This window comes from Chlorocebus sabaeus, chromosome 27 (assembly GCF_047675955.1).
Source record: "Chlorocebus sabaeus isolate Y175 chromosome 27, mChlSab1.0.hap1, whole genome shotgun sequence".
Lineage (NCBI taxonomy): Eukaryota > Metazoa > Chordata > Mammalia > Primates > Cercopithecidae > Chlorocebus > Chlorocebus sabaeus.
Window position 1 is genome coordinate 42,559,056 of NC_132930.1, and position 22,415 is coordinate 42,581,470.

Consider the following 22,415-nt stretch of genomic DNA (forward strand, 5'->3'; position numbering starts at 1 on the left):
GCTTCTCACAGACAAGATAAAAAGCAGACACACACAAATCCTAAAATAAAACTTTGGGGCCTTTTTTTAGAATTATATGTCTGCAGAAGAATAAAGTATGAGGCAATAATGTATTTGTGCCATAGTGAAACACTCTCTAAAATACATGTGGACGGGACTCTCATGCCCACTCTGAATGGGAGTTCCGAGCCTTGCAGATGCTAGTTCTACCCCTGACCTAGTTCGACCTCCTGTGGCAGAGATGAGAAAACGAAGCCCTAAAGCAGGAGAGGCACACCCCCGGGTCTGCCAAGTAGGGGAGGTCATGTTTGCAAACTAGTGAGGCTGCCTGATGTGACAGGCACTAGGAAGTACTGGGAACTGGGGCAAAGAGCAAGCCCTGCCTGTAGGGGCAGCCTCTATCCCGTCCACCAAAGGGCTCTGCAGGAATATGGATGTAACACAGCTCAGTCTTCTCATCCTTTAGTTGGAAATCTGGGTTTTCTTATATAAAAGTTTATATTTTAAATATGGTCAACAAATGTGTTTTTTTTTTTTTTTTTTTTTTTTTGAGATAGAGTCTCACTCTTCCACCCAGGCTGGAGTGAAAGTGCCGTGATCTTGGCTCACTGCAACCTACGCCCTCCGGGTTCAAGTGATTCTCTTGCCTCAGCTTCCCGAGTGGCTGGGATTACAGGCGTCCACCACCATGCCCAGCTAATTGTTGTATTTTTAGTAGAGACAGGATTTCACCATGTTGGCCAGGCTGGTCTCAAACACCTAACCTCAGGTAATCCACCTACCTCGGCCTCCCAAAGTGTTGGGATTACCACACCTGGCCACAAATGTGCATTATAAAGGAATGTGAAAGTAATGATTACTCACCCCCAATACCTTATTGAACTTCTTAATAAAACAGACTTCAGGGAGGTAAGGTGCATGTATCCTATGGTTTCCAACACCTAGAAAAGCAAGTGTCCCATGGAGGGAGTGTCCCATGGAGGGAGTCGGGGGGATAAACCTGAAGGGAGGGTACAGAAGTTCCAGTGTGAGAAGCACAGGCCTGCATCAGGCTGGCTAGAGCAGCTGCTGTGCATAATATTGACTCTACAGCATCACAAAGTGAAATCCCGCTCAAAAGCGTTGACTATGCTGTCATACTCCCCGTATTCAACTTAGCAAGACAGGCACATTGTAAAAATATTTTATAAAAACAAATAATCAGAAACGGTGAAAATGTCAGAATTCTTGTGCTGAAGGAATCTCTTCCTTTAGGACAAAGACTCACACAGGGGTTAGAAAGCCTCAGGCAGCCCAGGACAAGACATCTGCTGGGCCTCCTCTTTAAGTGGCAGAAAAGCAGCAGGGAGAGCCTGGGTAGAAAAGACGAACCCCAGAGGAAGGACCCAGCTCTGAACCGGATGCAGGAAGCTGGATTGCCAGTCACTTCCCCTCCGGGCTTCGGTTTGCCCACCTTCAAGTAGAAAGAGTTCACATTCTGTGTTCTATGCCACGGGCATCTTTAAAAATTACATTCAGTTACGAATCATAGTAAACCCTTGTCCAGGGTTGACTCTGTGCTGAGCAATGGTTGAGGTACTATATGAGAATTAACTTACTTATTCTCACAACAGCCCTCTAAGACCTCAGGCTTCATGATTATCCCTGTTTTAAGGGTGGGGAAAAGAGACCCAGGGTGACGGGGCCATGTGCCTACTGGAGGAAAAGAGTGAGGAAATAATCCCCAGCTTCCTGCCATCCGTGCCTATATCCCCCAATACTCTCCCCAGGGCTTCTCAATGGAGAAATGCTTTGAGAACTATAAGGCATTATATACGCATTTAAATATTATAATATGAACACATTTCAGCTCTCCACTAATTACAGTCAGCTCTCTGTACCTGTGGGTTCTGCACCCATGGATATAACCACCTGCAGGTCAAAAATTTCTGTGTGTATTGAACATATACAGACTTTTTTTTTCTCATTGTTATTCCCTAAAAAACACAGTACTATTTTTTATACAGTGCTTATATAAACTACTTATAACTGCATAACATTTATATCACATTAAGTATTACAAGTAATAGAGATGATTTAAAGTATACAGGAGCATTTGTGTACATTATGTGTAAATTCGACACCATTTTATAACAGATACTCGAGAATTTGTGGATTTTGGTATCCATGGGGGTGGGACGGTGGGGAGGGTCCTGGAACCAATGCTTCCTGGGTATCGAGGGAGGGATGACTGTACTTTACTCAGTATTGTACTAAACTTTACTCAGTGTAAACTTTACTCAGTGTACTAAACTTAACTCAGGAAAGCTGATACTGCTCCTTTTGCTTTTCTTTTTTAAAACCAATTCTTGGTGGAATAATACATCCAAAATATTTTTATGTATTTTATTTAAAGATGACTATAACATATGATGGATAAAGTAGTCTGTGGTTTTGTGAGATGGAACCACTTGCATGGACTGGAAGGAAACTAGTTCTATTAAATTCTGCAGCTCAGATACTATTTCTGGAAACAGACTGGTTCAAATAAGGTGGCTGCTTGTCTTTGAACAGGGTAACCTAGGAAATCTAGAGTGATGGTGCCCACCCACTGCACGCTGGTGGGCAAGGTGGTGTGGGTGGGAGAGAGGCTGCCGAAAAGTCATGGAGAATACAGGGTCAGGAAGCCCTGAGGAGGAGAGGGACTGTGTGACAGATGGGAGCAGGGCACAGTCCCAGCATCCTGTCCTCACGCTCTCCACATAAAAAAGCATTGCCCCAGGCAGTCTTTTGACAGCAAAGGCACTAGAAACATTCTAGATGCCCCATAGGATGGGTTCACATGGGGCACACAGCAGAGGGATGTAACCTCCACTGCAGGAGGGGGCAGTGTGCATCGTGGTTGGGGGCGTGCTGCCGAACATGCGGCTGACTGGCCTCGGGTTGGTGAACCTTCCCCAGCTCAGTTTCCTCACCTGTCAAAGTGAGATCCTCTCAGTCCCTACCTCACTGAGTTGTTGTGAACAATAAAGAGATGGTCAATGGGATGTGCTTAGAACAATGCCGGATACACTGTGCATGCTAAGGAAGAATGAGCTGTTATTTTTATACATCATATTTTGTAAGAGTATTTAATAAAATCAGCAAATGTGTATACTGTGATGTAAAGTGAAAACAAGAAACATATACAATTACACAAACTGCATAATCCTTACTTTGTAAAAATAAATGGATAAAGCAAAAGGCTAAAATGTATGCCGGCACCTGAGGGCAGCTGTGAAGGCGGCCTGAGCCATCCCTGTATCTCCAGGGTTGGGTATACAGTAGGAACTCAATAATGGGCCAAATGAATGATCCTCTGCCATTGAGTGGTGGGATGGGCTTCCCTTTTTTTTTTTTTTTTTCCCCAGGGCTTTTTCTTTTTCAGCTTTGGATCTGAAATCAGATAGGCTTTCTGTAAGGAGCCATACTTTAGACTTTGCCATCTGAGGTCTCTGTTACGTATTCTTCTTTCTGTTTGTGTGTTTGATTTTTAAAACTCTTTAAAAATGTAAAAAACATACTCAACTTGTGGGCCACACAAAAACAAGCTGGGCAAGATTGGGCTTGTGTGTCCTTGTTTGCTGACTGCTGCCTTAAGGTACTGTCCAGGCCTCCCTTGTTAAGCATGTATTATTTTTAAAGGTAAAAAAAATTGGCCATGCATGGTGGCTCATGCCTGTAATTCCAGGACTTTGGGAGGCCAAGGTGGGCGGATCATCTGAGGTCAGGAGTTCGAGACCAGTGTGGCCAATGTGGTGAAACCCTGTCTCTACTAAAAATACCAAAATTAGCTGGACGTGGTGGCGGGCGCCTGCAATCCCAGCTACTCAGGAGGCTGAGGCAAGAGAATCACTTGAGCCCAGGAGGTGGAGGTTGCGGTGAGCCAAGACTGCACCACTGCACTCCAGTCTGGGTGACAGAGCGAGACTCTATCTCAAAAAACAACAACAAAAAAAATTGTAACAGATTCTGGAAGGAATCAAAAGAGAGATAATGGGATCATTTAGGGGCTGAATCACCGAACAGTGCATTCAATACATTCTTCCTAAGGGCCCGGCTCAAGGATGCGTGATGTTGACCAGCACAGTCATAGACAGAGCATCAGAGGGCAATGTCGGCGAGGGAGGCTGCAGTGGACTGAATGGTGACACCCCCACCCCCTAAAAAAGGTATGTCTAGATCCTAACCTCAGGACCTTATTTGGAATAAGGGTCTTATTAGATCATCCTGGATTATTTAGGTGGGACCTAAATTCAATGACAAATGTACTTATAAGAGACAGGAGACGAGAGGGTTACCCAGGAAAAGGCCACAGGAAGACAGAGCAAAGATTCAAGTATGCAGCTACAACCCAGGAACACCTGGAGCCACCAGAAGCTGAACCAAACATGGAAGGATCCTACTGACAACTAGATTTTGACTTCTGGCCTCCAGAACTATTATATAACAGAATACATTTCTGTTGTTTTAAGCCACTAAATTTGTGGTCATTTATTAGGGGAGCCACAGGAAACTAGGACAGGACAGCCAAAGAGTACACAAGCCACACCCTAAAATGACATGGTTCTGAAGGCAAGGGAGGCCCCAGGAGCAAGGGAGCAGATGCGGGCAGGACAGTGAGGACCTCGCCCCTTTTCTTTACTGCTCATCCCACATCTGACTACAGATGACCATCTGTGAGTCACGAGCTGTTAACAAGAGAGCTGTAGATGGCCACAGTCTGCGGAAGGGAAGCTGAGTTCAGAAGCTTGTTCTTAAGTAGTTGGAAGCCTTCCCTAGGGGAGTAAATGTTCAGAATAGGATTTGCAGGCTCAGGTCACATGAACTGAATAAGCCATCTCTTTCACAGAGGAAAACAGAAATCAGGTTTGATTTGGTACATTCAGGAAAAACTCTAGTTCTTTCAAGGCAGCAACTGACACAACTTTTGGAAAAACAAGAGCTGACTTCTGAGCAATCTGGGCCAGCCCTGGGAAGGCTGAGTGATGAGAACTCCAGCTGAGCACTGTGAGCTAAGAGCCTTCTGCAGCCCATAGGTGCCGGGCAGCTGCTTTTCCTACATTGCTTCTCCCACCCACCCTGAGAGGTGGCTGCCATTAGACTTGTAGTGCCTAATTAAGGCCTTCAGGAGCAGAGCAGGAATGTACTAGACTGTGAGTCCAGGTTTTTCTGACTCTAGAGCCTGTGCTGGAGAGAACTGTAATCTAAGAGGCTATAGTCCAGAGGGGGACACATGCACTCTGACATCACAACTTTCTGTGAACCATGCCCTCTATAGACGTGCTCTGCTATGAATGAAGCCTTTCTTCTCTACCCATTAATTCTACAGCACTGTGAACATACCTCTATTATAATACGACTGAATAAAGTCTCATTTTTTATGTGTATAGATTTTTTTTTATAAGACTATGAACTTCTTGAAAGGAAGAACCATGTCTCATTGTTCCCTATACCTTCACTGCCTAACCCAATGCCTGACGGACAGTAAGTAATCAACACATTTTTGCTAATGAATTCTGGACAGATGGATGGGTAGATGAGTGATAATGGGCAGACAGGTGGATGGGTAGATGGATGGAAGCATGGGTGAATGGGTAAATGGATGAGTGGATGGGTAGATGGCTGGATGGGGAATGAGTGGATGGGTAGATGGATGGTTGGATGGGTGATGGGTGGCATGGATGGGAGGGTGAATGGATAAATGAGTAGGTGGATAAATGAACAGATAGATGGATGTGTAGATGGACAGATGGGTGAATGAGTGGGTGGATGGATGGACAGGTGCATAGATGAATGGATGAGTGGGTGGATGGATGAGTGGGTGAATGGGTGGATGGGTAGATGGATAGATGATGATGGATGGATGGTGGGAATGGTTGCATAAATGAATGAAAGGGTGAATAGATGAATGGGTGGATGGTTGGATGGGTGACAGGTAGATGGATGGAGGAGGCAAATGGACAGATGAGTGGGTAGATGGATAAATGACAAATCCCTGAGAGAAAGGGAAGTGAACGCCTTCCTTTCAGACCTGTCTTACCCTCTCACTAGCACGTTTCAGCAGCTCTTCTGCTTCCTCCATTGCCATCATCTCTCTCTGGTACTGGTTTTCCATCTTCTTTCTTGTTTCCAGGTCACATTCAGCTGTCAATGCCACCATCTTCCGATCGTACTCCTCTTGTATTTCATTTTCCAGCAACATAAACTGCTTTTTGAAAACATCACTCATTTTTCTCTCTACTTGGGGTGAGAGGTGGCCACTGCTGGTGAGACTTTTCAGTAGAAGGGCAATGATATCCTTGCTGATTTGTGTTCGACAAGCCTCCAGATCTGCATCTGCCCGATTCAGGGTTGCAATCTCCAACCTAGCAAACACAAAAACCAAAAGAAGTCCATTACATGAAACTGCAACAGAAACCAAAGGTCTTTCAAAGCTCTGAGGTTTTAAATTCTGTGGAGGCAAGGGTTTTCTTTGTCCTCCTTTTCCTCCTTTCCCTCTCACTTCTGCTTCACCCAATTATTGAAGGCTGTTAACTGACTCTTACTTAGTAAATTTGTAAGGTGCCACATGATGTACAAAAAGGAATGTATAAGACATGTTTTTGTCCACAAGTAACAAGTCAACAACGACAAGGAAACCAAGGGAAAAATGGATAGCTAATATATTTGGAGGATTTAAAAATAAAGTTTATTTTACTTTTCTTCCCATTAAAAATTAATTTATGGACATGACTACTACATATAATGTCATATCCTGGATGGAATCCCAGAGCAGAACAAAGGACATTAGATTAAAAACTACGAAGATCTGAATAAAGCATGGACTTTGATAACAACTGATACATGATCACACCGTATCAACATTGGTTTGTTAATTTTAACAAATGTAACATAATAACAGAAAATGTTAATAACAGGGGAACCTGGGTGCAGGATATATGGGAATTAACTGTATTATCTTCTCAATTTTTTTGTAAATCTAAAACTGCTCTAAAAATAAAGTCTACTTGAAAATATGTATGAGGCAGTTCACAGAGTCACAGTGTTCTGAAACTTGACTGGTGGTAGTTGCAAAACTGTATATACTTCCAGTAACACATCAGACTGTACTCTTAAAATGTGTGAATTTTATGATATGTTAATCATACCTCTATAAAGCTAAGAAAAGCTACATAGGAAAAAAATTAATTTATGTTCATGGTAAAAATAAGTCTGGAAAATAAAGACAAATAGAAAAAGATTCCATTCACTGTGAATCCATCATTCAAACAGAACTAATGAAGGCATTTTGTTATTTTATTATTTTTACTTTAAGTTCTAGGATACATGTGCTGAACGTGCAGGTTTGTTATATAGGTTTACATGTGCCATGGTACTTGCTGCGCCTATCAACCCGTCATCAAGGTTTTAAGCCCCTCATACATTAGCTATTTGTCTTAATGCTCTTCCTTCTCTCACCCCTGAAAGGTCCTGGTGTGTGATGTTCCCCTCCCTGTGTCCATATGTTCTCACTGTTCAACTCCCACTTATGAGTGAGAACTTGCAGTATTTGGTTTTCTGTTCCTGTGTTAGTTTGCTGAGGATGAGTGTTTCCAGCTTCATCCATGGCCCTGCAAAGTATATGAACTCATTATTTTTTATGGCTGTGTAGTATTCCATAGTGTACATATGCCACATTTTCTTTATCCAGTTTATCATTGATGGGCATGTGAGTTGGTTCCAAGTCCTTGCTATTGTAAATAGTGCTGCATGTCTTTACAGTAGAAGGTCATGATTCAATTCAAACTAATGAAGACATTTTGTCATATTTCCTTCCAGTCTTTTTTCTATGCATATTTTTTCATAAATGTCCACTATTTACACAGATGCATGCAGGTACAATTTTATCCTTTTTTTTCCCAATTAACATAGCTATTTTCCAATTAACATTATTATAGGTATCTTCCAGTGGTATTTAAAAACTAAATGCTTCTTTATAAGGGTTGCAAAATATTTTGTCATGTGATACAGCACTATTCAATGACCATTCTTCTATGGTTGCACATTTGGATTACTTGCAAATTTCAAAATCTAAAATAATCCTGAAGCAAATCACTTTTTACAGAGCTCTTGATATTCACAATAATTTCCTCAGTATGGATTCCCACGAGAGGAACTGGTGGGTCAGATGTCAGCGACATCCATAAGTCTCCTGTCACATCCAGACAAACTGCTTTCCAGAAGAGACCCCCAGCCATACATCAGGATCCTCACACTTAGCCCCACCTCCACCGTGTCAAACATCTTTGATAATTTGAATGGTGTACAATTGTAAAAATACAAGGGTTTTAAGAAAACTATTATAAAATTTGCAAGGGCTTCAGTATATGACTTCCACATTAACCAGGTTCAAAACTCGTCAATATTGACCAATCTTGTTTTCTCTACTGCCTTTCATGTTTGAGCAATTTAAAGCAAATATCAGATCTGTCATTTTACCTATAAACACCTCACCGTGCTTCTTTAACTGTCAAGGAGTTATACGTAGACAGACCGATCAACAGACAGAGAGATGTGTGTATGTCTATGTATTGAGTAACTTGTCTATATGAATATGTACACGCATATCTACTTTACCTAACCTTGTTGCTGAAGGGTGGTAAAATATACTACCCCAAAATGTGGTGTTCTGGCATACTGACTATTTTCAGCTAAAGATGCCTCCAAAGACAAACAAATTAGCAAGTACCAGATCACTCTGAGCTTCAGCCTGTTTCTTTTTTTTTTTTTTTTTTTGAGACCGAGTCTCACTTTGTTGCCCAGGCTGGAGTGCATTGGTGTAATCTTGGCTCACTGCAAGCTCTGCCTCCTGGGTTCATGCCATTCTCCTGCCTCAGCCTTCCGAGTAGTTGGGACTATCAGTGCCTGTCATCACGCCCAGCTAATTTTTTGTATTTTTTAGTAGAGACGGGGTTTCACCATGTTAGCCAGGATGGTCTCGATCTCCTGACCTCGTGATCCGCCCGTCTCGGCCTCCCAAAGTGCTGGGATTACAGGCGTGAGCTACCGCGCCTGGTCCAACCTGTTTCTTAAAAGTAGATGGATGAAATTCCCACATGAATGATGCCATCCCTATATTGGAAGGAAAGCAACATTCTTATCATCAAGCATGAAAAGTTGAGACCAACATAATTCTGTAAAAATAGATCTTGGTAAAATAATTCTTACCTGCCTTTAGCCTCACCACATAATTTAGTTGTTTTTTCACAACGTGCTATTCTTTGTCCAGCTCAGCATATTACCATTCACCTCTAACCATGTCTTTGGGTCTTCATTTCCTTACGTGGGCTCCAGTGTCATGTCAAACTTATATTAAATTTGCATGTTGTTTTCCTGTTAATCTAACAATTAATCAATTTAATTCTCAGGCCCAGCTGGGACCCCTAAGAGGGCAGAGGTAGAGTGTGATTCCCTACACTGTCATTATTATATATAAAATATTTAAAACAGGCCGGGTGCAGTGGCTTACACCTATAATCCCAGCACTTTGGGAGGCCAAGGGGAGTGGATCAATTGTGGCCAGGAGTTCAAGACCAGCCTGGCCAATATGGTGAAACCTCGTCTCCACTAAAACTACAAAAATTAGCCAGGTGTGGTGGCAGGCGCCTGTAACCCCGGCTACTTGGGTGGCTGAGGCGGGGGTTGCAGTGGGCCAAGATTGGGCCATGGCACTCCAGCCTGGGCAACAGGGGTGAGACTGTCTCAAAATTTAAAAAAAATTAAAACAATCCCAATAAGGAGAAATGTCTAGTTATCTGTCATTATTCAGACTACCTCAAGTGTCTCAAAATGTCTTTTTACAATTGAACATTTAATTCAAGAACCAAACAAAATCCCATAATACCAGTTAAGTTTCCTTTATTCTAGAACATTCCAGCCTTCCATCTTTCCTTCTACAGCACTGATGTATTAGGGAAGTCAGTCCACCATCCTGCAGAATGTCCCATGTTCTGGATTTGACCAGTTGCTTCCATGGGTGTCACCGTACCTCTCTCTATTCCCTGTATTTCCTGTAAATTAACAGTTAGATGGAAGATCTTCATTCAATTGGTTTTACTTTTTTTTGAGTGACCTTTAAAAATTGAGACAAAATATACATATATAATTTACCATCTTTCTTTTCTTTTCTTTTAGGCGGAGTTGCACTCTGTTGCCAGGCAAGAGTGCCGTGGTGTGATCTCCGCTCACTGCAACCTCCACCTCCCAGGTTCAAGCGATTCTCCTGCCTCAGCCTCCCGAGTAGCTGGGACGATAGGCGCCCGCCACCACGCCCAGCTAATTTTTGCATTTTTAGTAGAGACAGGGTTTCACCATGTTGGCCAGGTGGTCTCGAACTCTTAACCTCGTGATCTGCCTGCCTCGGCCTCCCAAAGTGCTGGGATTACGGGTGTGAGCCGCCACATCTGGCCACCATCTTTTCCTTAAGTGTGCAGTTCAGTGGTAATAAATATATTTTATTTATATTCTTGCTTTCCTTCGTCTAAACCTACCCCTTCCCATGCCTGGGCTCTAGTAACCACTATCCTATTCTATACCTTCACAAGGTCCACTTTTTTAGCTCTCACATGTGAGTGAGAACATGCGATATCTGTCTTTCTGTGACTGGCTTATTTCACCTGACATAATGACCTCTAGGTCCATCCATGTTGCTTCAAATAATAGGAATTTGTTCTTTTTTATGATTGAAAAACATTCTATTGTGTATTTATACCATATTTTCTTTATTCATTAGAGCACTTAGGCTGATTTCACATTTTGGTTATTGTAAATAGTGCTGTCATAAACATGAGAATGCAGATATCTCTTTGATATATTGATTTCCTTTCTTTTGGACATATATCCAGTAGTGGAATGGCTGGATTATATGCTGGTTCCATTTTTCATTTTCCAGCATCCCCCACAGTGGTAGTATATTTGTACTGTGTGCTTCCTTTACGTCCATACTACAGGGTAAGGTTAGGGTGAACCCATACGTTCAAGTGGTGCCAGCATGATCCCTGCATTCTAATATTTCTCATCAACCATGCATCTAATGATTTTAACATCCTCTTATTTTTTTTTTCTTAACTTTTAAGTTCAGGGGTATATATGCAGGTTTTTCATACAGGTAAACTTGTGTCATGGGGGTCTGTTGTACAGATTATTTTGTCACACAGGTATTAAGCCTAATACCCATTAGTTATTTTTTCCTGATCCTCTCCTTCCTCCCACTCTCCACCCTCTGATAGGCCCTAATGTCTGTTGTTCCCCTCCATGTGTACATGTGTTCTCATCATTTAGCTCCCACTTATAAGTGAGAATATGTGGTGTTTGGTTTTCTGTTACTGAGTTAGTTTGCTAAGGATAATGGCCTTCAGCTCCATCCAAGTTCTTGTAAAGGACATGATCTCACTCTTTTTCAGTGGCTGCATAGTATTCCATGGTGTATATGTACCACATTTGCTTTATCCAGTCTACCATTGATGGGCACTTAGATGGATTCCATGTCTTTGCTGTTGTGAATAGTGCTGGAATAAACATACACGTGTATGTGTCTTTACGACAGAATGAGTTATAGTCCTTTGGGTATATACTCAGTAATGGGATTGCTGGGTTAAATGGTAGTTCTGTTTTTAGGTCTTTGAGAAATTGCCACACTGTTTTCCACAATGGTTAAACTAGTTTACAGTCCCATCAACAGTGTATGAGCATTATTTTTTCTCCACAACCTCACCAACACCTGTTTATTTTTTTATTTTTTCAGATGGAGTCTCACTTTTGTCGCCCAGGCTGGAGTGCAATGGCACGATCTTGGCTCACTGCAACCTCTACCTCCCAGGTTCAAGTGATTCTCCTGCCTCAGTCTCCTGAGTAGCTGGGATTAGAGGTGTGCACCACCACATCTAGCTAATTTTGTATTTTCAGTAGAGACTGGGTTTCATCATGTTGGTCAGGCTGGTCTCGAACTCCTGACCTCAAGTGATCCACCTCCCTCGGCCTCCCAAAGTGCTGGGATTACAGGCATAAGCCAGTAATAGCCATTCTGACTCGTGTGAGGTGGTATCTCATTGTGGTTTTGATTTGCATTTCCCTAATGATCAGTGATATTGAGCTTTTTTTCATATGTTTGTTGGTTACATGTATGTCTTCTTATGAAAAGTGTCTATTCATGTACCTTGTACACTTTTTAATGGTTTTTCTTTCCTGTAAATTTCTAATTGTTACGTAGATCCATGATTTCATTAGGGGTTTAAAAATGCACATTGTCTAATTCTATCATTTCTTCTGCATTTTTAAGCTGAAATTCTTCAAAAAGAACTTTCATCAACAATTCTGTTACTCTGACATAAAGTTCAGAGAGCTGCATAATTATTTCTCTTGCATTTTATCAATTTTTTAATTAAAGGGTTGGTGTCTAGCAGCCTTCAATGGTGAATAATGAGTTTGGGTTTGTTTATCAGCTTGTTTTGTAATGTTTTAGCATGAGGGCAAAGGTTTATATAACTTTTCTCAGCTTCCTGAGAATCTGAGCTTTAGTTAACTCTTACTCAGAAACGTACTAAGAGGAAGAACATCAAATAGGTTACCAGGCAACATGGCTTTTAGCAAAAATAATGCCAGATTGGTAAATTACACATGGATGAGAAGACTGGTAAATAAACTAAATACCTAACAGGGATGCCATACCTTGTACCTCCCTGAGGAAGATGCCTCTTTGAACTGGGCACATCTCTTGTGGGACCCTTGGAAGCGATGTCTGTGAGTTGTTACAAAAGATATTGCCACCTGTGGGGTAGGAGTATTTTAAGCCAGAAAGACTCCTGCACCTGCTTGATGTGGATTGCATCTCCCTGAACCTGACCTGTGTCATCTAGGAGGAAAATGCCCCCCAAAGAGTTGTGTAGGCTGCTGTGTGACCTGTGGCAAGGACACCCACAGGGGAATAATGCTGTCCTCACAGCAAGTGGTGTTGCAGACCCTCAAGCCTTCTGAGTAGATGAGGCCACGAGTGCCCTGTGAGAGTCTTGTGAGTCCAAATGTTTAACTCAACCTAGGAAGCCCTCTCTTCCTCTGCATAGCATCACTATGAAATCAAAGATTTTTATATATTTGGTAGGTTTTGATCAACTACAGTCATTACTCTTTTTGATGCTCAAATTTTACCATCTTAGATTAAAATAGCTTCCATTCCCTTAAGACACAACTTAGCCTAGTTTTAAACAACAGGTCATTCATTTGCTTCTTTCATTTTCTCAAAAAGTGCTTATTGAACATGTGTCTATGCAACGAGTGCTTTGCAGGTTACAAAGCAAGAAAGAAACACAAGAGCTGCCTCAAGGCAGTGTGTATATGGCTAAATGTCAAATGAACTAAACAATCAATGTTGTACAAGCTCAGAAAACAAAATCCCTTCTCTACTCTGAGGCATACAGAATGGATTTCACAACTTAAAAGAAGCCTTATGTGGCAGGGAGGACAGTGCCCCTGCCAAAGACATTCACAGCCTAATCCCCAGAACTGCAAACATGTTAGGTTTCATGGCAAAGGGGAATTAAGGCTACTCATCAGCTGACCTTAAGATTGAGATCAAGAACAAGGCCTTTTAAAATAGGAAAACAGGCAGAAGCAGGGTCAGAGTTGGAGAATGCCATGTAGCGAAGGAAGCCGACATAGGAGTGATGACGTCAACTTTGGAGACAGAAGAAGGGGTCCCAAGTCAGTGAACGTAGGCAGCCTCAAGAAGCTGGAAAAGGCCAGGAAGTGAACCTCCCCTAGAGCTGACATCTTTTTTTTTAATTGACAAGTAACAGATGTACATTTTCTGGGCCCATGTGATAATTTAATACATTCATTTAATGTGGCAAGATTTAATCAGGTTAATTGGGATAGCCATCACCTTAAATATTTGTCTTTTCTTTATGCTAGAAACATTAGAATTATTCCCTTCTAGCTATTCTGATACGTGCAATGGATTATTGTAAATGATAGCCACCCCACTGATCTATCTAAAGCTGACATCTTGATTTTTACCTGGTCAGACCTGTATTGGAGTTTGACCTCCAGAACTCTAAGATAATACATTCATATTGTGGTAAACCACAGACTTTGTGGTAATTTGTTACAGCTGAACAGGAAACTAACATATCTTACTTGACCACTCCATCCATCATTCATTAATTCATTCAGTTACACGACCGAATGTGTGGCTGCTTGTGCTGGGAAAATGGCAGATGCTGTACCAGTTGCTTTACCAGTGGTTTGCTGTGAAAGCACCTGCCAGCTAAGGGGCCTGGGTAAAGAACTGAGTTTCCACACCAGCACAATGAGGACCACCCTCATAGGTGGTTGTTCAGAGTTAAAGAAGAGAAGAAACAGAAGGCACACAGCACAGCCTGGCCCTTTGTTGGTTCTAAATAATAATAGTTTCCTCATTCTTGGTTCTTCCCTCTCACAGAAGACTGGCTGCAGAATAGAGTCGGTGCCCACAGCTCACCTTCCCAGTTGCCTGGGAAGACAGTCTCAGAGGCACTCTTCACTGTAACAGTTTTAATGTTAATCACTATGGATAATCTGTCAGAAGAGGCGATGATAAAAACTGTCAGGGTGTTCCAAAGCCACAAAAGAAATGTCCCTTTAAATCAATTAAAATACCATGCCACTAATGAGGCCAACTCTTATCCATTAATTTCCCAAAGGGCTGCAAGAGAGGAAAACAAATATTAAGAATTCTTCATTTCCATACAGAATCAGGTTCACTGGTAAAGAGTTAAATTTTCATTGCCCCCTATGGCATTTTGCCATTTTTAATTATTCAGACAACAATGAAATACACACATTTTTCCACTCCCCTAAAAGTCCCTAACGATCCCATGAGGCGGACAGAGACACTTTGGGCTACACATGCAGGGCTCTGACTCTCACGTGTCTTTACTACTTCAATAGCTCGGCAAAGTTAGCAGGATTCACCCACTGCTTTCTCAGGAACAATCATTTTTTGAGGTCGCAAAATCGAGGTCACAAAAATGTCATCTTGTCACTGTGCTTCAAAGATGAACATATTTTCTCTGGCCAGTTTTGCTACATACACAAACTGTCCAAGTGATATTCCTCTTGGAAGTGACTGACTTCACACAGGAGTTTAGAACCACGTCCGGCACACAGGAACCACTTACTAAATGTAGGCTATCAAAACTTGGGAATAGGTTTGCCGACGATAACATCTTTTTAAGGGGAAACAGTACTGCTTAAATTATCCAAGACCTGATTAATACTTCGATTAGCTATTGATGATAAAAAAAGATGATAAAAAAGATGATAAAAAAAGATGATAAAAAAGATGATAAAAAAAGATGATAAAAGAGAGAAGATGACATTAATTCTTCTTTCTTTCTTCTTATTTCACATAAAAATTAATCAGGTTCTCACCAAATGGCAAGCAAGGTGTCAGAGCAAAATTAGGATAGAATTTGATGTACATGCAGCAAATGTTTTCCAGAAATTGAAAGAGGACTCATTAATCAACATGGTGGATAATTAATTCAGAAGGAAAATGAAATCACCATGGCCATTTTTTTTTACCATATAAATTTGGCATCTTCAAGGTAGCAGGTGTAAGCACAACAGACCCCCAAAACCAATTCAATATGAGTGAAACTGAAATTTTCCTCATCAGAAGGTAATTCCAATGGACAGATAATGCTGCAAGATTCCTCTCTGGGACCATCAATCATGTTAATAAACTATCCATTTGCAGGCATGGACAATGGAAATTTGAGAAGAAAAATACCTCCTGAGTATATTAGCTGTCCAAATTGTAATGAGAGGTTAAATGAGAGTAAAAATAGTCACCTACATGAGCAAAACACCAATAAGACTTATGACAAACTATTAAATTTCTAGTTTGGTAAAACCTAGACTCTAAGGTATAAGAGGTCAGCAGTTTGCATCTTTCCTTGCTGACAATTTTCCTCTTAAAGATTTCTATGTTTAGAAGTGGGATTGGGCCTTCCCTCTCCAGGCCCTATTCCTTAAAGGGGGAAAAGATGCAGACAGATGCCACTAACTCTTCCCTCCTGGGGTTTCCACATCACTGCCCACTGCCTACTCCACCCACTGCCAGACTGTGACAGACCGGTCAGCCCTGGAAGAGGCAAAAAGGAGAAGAGGAACTACCTCTCTCTGCCTCAAATCCTCCCTGTCCTTCCTGTGCTTCCCTCCTAACTCTCTTTTGCACATATCCTAATCAACTTTTCCTGGAAGGTAAAATTTTGTTATATTTGGAAGCATGGGCTTGGAAGTCACATTAACTTAGCTTCTAATTTCAGCTTTACCCCTCAGGAACTGCATGAGCTCAGGTGGGTTACTGACGTCTCTGAGCCTAGTTTCCCGTTGGCTATGTGAGAATATGATCACCCACAACAAATGAGAGTCACTGAGAGGATTAGTAATAGTGCCTCTTATGATCAGGCTTTGTTTTAATTGCTATATATATATAAAAGCCATTTAATCATCACAAAAAAGTCTTATAAGGTAGGTGATTAATGTCTCTCTTACAAGTAAAGAAATTGAGGCACAGAAAAATTAAAATACCTTGTTCAAAGTCACATTACTATTAAATGACAGAACTGGGATTTGAACCCATGACATGTTGCTCCAGAGTTCTTGCTGTACCATCTGTCCTACTGTCTCAAAACGGCACATGAAGCACTTAGCCCAGTCTCTGGCACAGAACAGATGCTGGAAAACGTGACTTCTCATTGTTGTGGCTGTTGTTATGTCTGGCATGTCTTTCTTGATCTCATTCTTTATGGCAGAGAAAAGATGATGCAGGGGAAACATGGTAAACCCATGGATGGATGGGTGGATGGCTGCAAGGGTGAATGGATAGATGGACAGATGGGTGAATGGATAGATGGAAAGGTGGATGAATGGATGGATGGATAGATGGAGGGATAGATGGATGAATGGATGAATGGATGATGGATGAAATGAATGGAGGAATGCATGGGTAGGTGAATAGATGGGTTGATAGATGACTGACTGGCTGGATGGAAGATTGGATGGGTAGATGAAGGATGGATAATAGATAGATAAATGGGTGAGTGGATGGATATATAGATGGATGGATGACAGGTGGACAGGTGGGTGAATGGGAAAATTGATAGAGGGGCAGATGGGTGGATGAGTAGAGAGAAGGATGGATGGACGAATAGATGAATGAAAAAATGGGTGGGTGAAAAAGATGGGTGGATGGATGCATGGGTGGAAGGACAGATGAGTAAATGGATGATGGATGGGTGAAAGAGTAGGTGCATGGGCACATGGGTAGGTAGAAGAACAAGTGAATGGGTGAGTGGGTAGATGGATGGATGGATTAGTGGATGAATGAATGATTGATAGGTAGGTAGGTGGAGAGATAACATTTGAAACCCTTATTTGAAAAGGCAAATTGTGCTCTACCTGAAGGTTAGATGATGATTATAGGAAACAACTGCAGGATGGAAAATGTATAGGTGGCTTTAGAAATGGAATAAACCTTGGATGTCAGCTAAGTCACCTTTCCAACCAATACCTGCGTTTTCTCAACATCTTCTCTGCCAGGCAGTCCCCAGCCTCTGCCACGTGCACCCACCACAATGGGGAGCTAGCTGCCCCTCCAGGCTAACTCCCCTTATAGAAGAGCTTAGAGAAGCAGAAAGGCCTTCTTCATAATTAGCTGACATTTATATCCCTAAAATTTCCATCACTGCCCCAGTTTCCACTGTCTTATCCATGACAACCTTCCAGATATCTGATGATTATGATCAGATGAACACAAAATATCACCAATCCAGGCTAAACAGCCTTAGGCTTCTGACACGGAGTCTTGCAGGCCATGGTGGGGATTTGGGTTTTACCAGGGAACAGGGTAAAGCTGGTGAAGGCTTTTCAGCACAGGTGGCCCAACCGGATTCACTGAAAAGGTACCTCTGGCTGGTGTGTGAATGGACTGGACAGTCAGGGATGGACGTGAAGTTGGTGGCAGAGGCCAAGAAAGAAATGGCAATGGCTGAGATTCAGGTGCTGTTGATGAGATGGGAAGAGGTGGAGAGCTCCAGGAGGGAGAGGGGAGAAGTCCCACATAGGGACTAATGTGGAGGTGGGGGGAGGCTGCATTAGGATGGCACCGCAATTCAGCCACCTGTTTGTAGTAAACACCATGTTTACCACATGCGACACTGTATAAATGGATTGCTGGTTAAGGACAGATGCACCCTTCGGGAATGTCAGCTGCCCAGCACTGAGATGGAGAACTGCATGTGTTTCCTGTGACTGCTGCTGTAACAAAGTACCACAAAGTGGGTGGCTTCAACCAACAGAAATGTGTCACCTCACAGCTCGGAGACCAGAAGGCCGAGATGAAGGTGTCGGCTCATGCAAACAGTAGGCAGCTGTGCTAGGAAATTAAGGTCCTCAGGAGCATCCTCCAGCCGGCAAGGGTTGCTGGTGGATAAAAACCCCAAGGTGAGGGAGGTAGCAGGGAGGGTCTGCAGCCTTAGATGGGGATTCTTGTGACTCAACTCTGAGCCAACCAGAGGATGCATCTTTGGGGTACTCTGCTCTCCTGCAGAAGTTCTCAAACTATTACACATCAGAATGTACAAGAATGATTTGAAGATACAAAATGCAGCTCCCCAGGCCTGCTCTCAGGTTCTGGTTCAGAAGGTGTGGCTTAGGGAGATGTACTTGTTTCCTAGGGTACTTTCCTATGTAGCCAAGTCCATCAGCTGGATGGCTTAGATCAACATTTATTCCCTCCCAGTTCTGGAGGCCAACAGCCCAAAGTCAAGGTGTTGGCAGGGATGGTTCCTCCTGCAGGCTGTGAGGGAGGATTCGTTCCATGCCAGCTTGGTGTTGCCAGCAACCCTTTTAGCTTGTAGCTGCATCATTTCAGTGTGTGCCTCTCTTCACATGGTGTCCGTCCTGTGTCTATGTCCAGATTTCTCTCTTCTTATGAATATACCAGTCATGTTGGATCAAGGCCCACCCTAATAGCCTCACCTTAGTGAGGTTACAACTGCAAAGATTATACTTCCAAATAAGGTCACACTCACTGGTCCCAGGAGTTACGACTTCAACATAGCTTTGTGAGGGGACGCAATTCCACCCATAACAGCAACCCTGAAGGTACTGTAGTCCCTCTCCATCCATGACAACATCCAAGTAGAAATGGGCTGGCCATCTATTAGGCATACCAGAGACTATTCCTGCTCTAGCCGAGAATTTGGGCCAGACGACCGCTAAGATCCTGTGCAGTATCCAGATTCTAAGATTCTGTTTTCCTGGGAAGGTATAATTGCTTTATCTTCAGGTTAGCTCTTAGCTCATGAGCTGGGAAAATGTTCTTTCCCCTAAGAAAGGTAAGGCCCTGGTAAAGCCTTTTCCTCTGGAGAGAAAAGGGGCATTTGGTAAAAATGAGGGAAATCTGAACAGACTGTGAATTTTAGCTAATAATAATGTATCAATATTGGATCATTCACTGTAACAAATGTAGCATGCTAATATAAGACATGAGTTCTAGGGTAAACTGGGTAGGGGAGATAATGCGAACTCTCTCTGTGTTCTCCTCTCAATGTTTCCACAAATCTAAAACTGTGCTAAAATATAATCTGTTAAGTAAACAAAAAGTAGAGCTGGACTCCTTAGTATGTGCCTGTTACAAATGAGGCCCACCCTCTCTTCAGCACTGAGATGCCAAGAATCTGGAGCTGCAACGGGAACTTGAAACAAGAGGTTGAAAACAGGCTGTGCACGATGGTTCATGCCTGTAATCCCAGCACTTTGGGAGGCTGAGGCAGACGTATCACCTGAGGTCAGGGGTTCTAGACCAGCCTGGCCAACATGGTGAAACCCTGTATGTACTAAAAATACAAAAAGTAGCCAGGCGTGGTGGTGTGTGCCTGTAATCCCAGCTACTCAGGAGGCTGAGGCAGAAGAATCGCTTCAACCTGGGAGGCGGAAGTTGCAGTGAGCCAAGATTGTGCCACTGCACTCCAGCCTGGTGACAGAGTGAGACTCCGTCTCAAAAAAAAGAAGTTGAAAACAGCCTATATAACCTCTAGGGAGAAGAGGGGGCCTGGAGTCAGCCCTGGAGCCCAGGGAAGGCCCCACGGCAGAAACTGCAATTTTTGAGGGGTCTCTCAGAAGCTCCTCTTTGAGAGAAGGGGGGCACACATGAATTTCTCTGGGTTCTGGAATCCACATGCCAGAGCGGACCTCTCACTGGAGATGCCTCTTTCTTGCATTTACATCCTTGAGGTTTCAACTTAGCAGTCAGCTTCTCCGTTCCCTAAGGCGACTCTGCCCATCTGCCCTTCCCTTTCATTTCCAAGGGTTTCCTCCAATCGTTGGTGGGCAACGGCAGTGCAGGCCTGGAGCCCAGGGGCATCACTGCAGGGGTGGCTGGAGTTTTGCTGATGTTTTCTGAATTCCACCCGGTGCCTGGAGTGAGGAGAATCCTATGGACTATGCCGTTGAGGAAACTTGGAACCCAGGCTTGGCCTGGGCGTGCGGGGCATGGTTAATCTGTGTCCGGGAGTGTAAGAGCACCATTCCAGGCCACTGAAGGAAGTCACTCTGTCGTTGAGTCGGGCCCCGCTGGCCATAACTGAGCAGAATGAGCAGTTGGGGACAGAGTGAGATACATGCTGAGTGTCACGGGTGGGGTGGAAGCTGCCATTGCAATGGTGGTTCCACCTTGCGCTGTACCCTGCACCATGCTTCTCGGCACATGAGCCCTCTCTCCCTGCAGACAGTGGGCATGGACAGGCTCCCTGCTTTTCTTGGCTTCCTCCCCAGCACCCAGCCTACATTGTGCCTAGCGCTGAGGGAGAGCACAGTAAACACTTGCCAAAAGAACAGAAGGTGTTTGTCAGACAGAACTCCTCAAGAAACCCTCACCTTGCTGGAAGAAGACAGTGAGACTTGCCGTGGGAACCCAGCAGGCATTCCCTCTGCTCTGCTCTGCTCTGCTCTCCAGTGGCCCCTTTACAAACTCCATAAGAATCCCGCCATGTCGGGTGCTGCACAGGAACCCACCACCTCTCAGGAAATCCAGAAGCGAGGATCAGGTTTGAGGATAGGGCTGCTGTCCACCTTAGCTGACCTTTGCTCCTGCCAACCATCTGGTGCTCCAGGTGAACTCTGATACTGATCCTTCCAGAAAGGTACAAGGGCCTAGACACGGGTTATCTGTATCATGGGGCTGGAGTGAGGAGAGATTCAAGGGTCCACGACGACCTTCTTTCAGAGAGTAAGGCCTCTTCCCCACCACCAGCCATGTGTCCAGCCTCCTGCACATGTTCCTCTGGCACTCGTTCCCCCTGCTGGAAATGCCCCATGCACATTCTGACAAGTCCTAATGGCCCTTGAGACCCAGCCCAGACGTGCTTTCTGAGGTTCACCTGGTGCCACCAGGCCTGCGCCACCAAAGGGACAGGATTTAATATGGGAAACAGTCACAGTCCGAGCATCACAGACTGTGCTGAGAACCTCGGAGGGAGAGCACGCACGCACAGTCCCTGGCATGGACCAAATGTTTAATCCATATGGAAGAAGAAATGGAAGGAAGAGAAGGAAGGGAGGGAAGAAGGGAGAAAGAAAAGAAGAGAGGGAGGGAGGGAGGGGGTCAGAGTTTTAAAATAGCTTAGAACTTGGAAGGGAAAGAGATGGGCATTATTTTTAAGCCTTGTAAAACTGACCACCACCCCACAAGGACCTCCAGTGGAATATCTCACAACGGGTCATGAAGTGAGATGATTCAATTCCAGAAGCATTTCCTGAGCATCTGCCATGTGCAAGGAACCACGTCTATCCCACTGAACCCTGAGGGAAGCAGGGGAGGTGGGGGAGCTGCGCTCTGGTCTCAGAGAAGTGCTGCCTCCACTCAGACCTCAGGCCCTTTCCTCTTTGTGAGTCTCCTCTTGCATGATCCAAGAAGAATCTCCACCAAATGGTCTGCAAACAGCCAGGAAGCACCAGAGGATGTCCCGGCCTTGGAGTCAGAAGACCTGGGTTTGAGCCCTGGACCAACTATTGCTGATGAAGAGGTAACCGTTCCCAGCATTCCCATGTCTAAAAACACCCCTCAGCTCCTCGGAAACATTCCAGAAACCATTCTCTGACACACCCCTTCAAGTCCTCTAACCCACTGACCTCCTCCTTTTACTTCTTCTCAAGGCCCCTCAAGTCTCCACTTCCTTCCTCATCCTCTTGAGATGTTGTGATCACTTCCACCCAAAGATTTGTAGCCCTAATTCCTGGAATCTGGAAATGTGACCCTCGAAGGGAAAAGGGCCTTTGCAGATATAATTAAGTGAAGGATCTTGACACGAGGA

At 43.6% G+C, this 22,415-nt stretch overlaps 1 protein-coding gene across 3 annotated transcripts in view; it reads right to left on the reverse strand.

The window, feature by feature from the left end:
• The window catches only part of EVC2 (EvC ciliary complex subunit 2), a 148,398-nt gene that overhangs the window by 72,196 nt on the left and 53,787 nt on the right, over positions 1-22,415 (reverse strand). For all 3 annotated transcript variants that reach the window (XM_008017936.3, XM_008017932.3, XM_073012516.1), the window contains one exon: positions 6,062-6,386. In XM_008017936.3, coding sequence (XP_008016127.3) covers positions 6,062-6,386 — 325 coding nt within the window. The remainder of the gene's footprint in view (positions 1-6,061; positions 6,387-22,415) is intronic.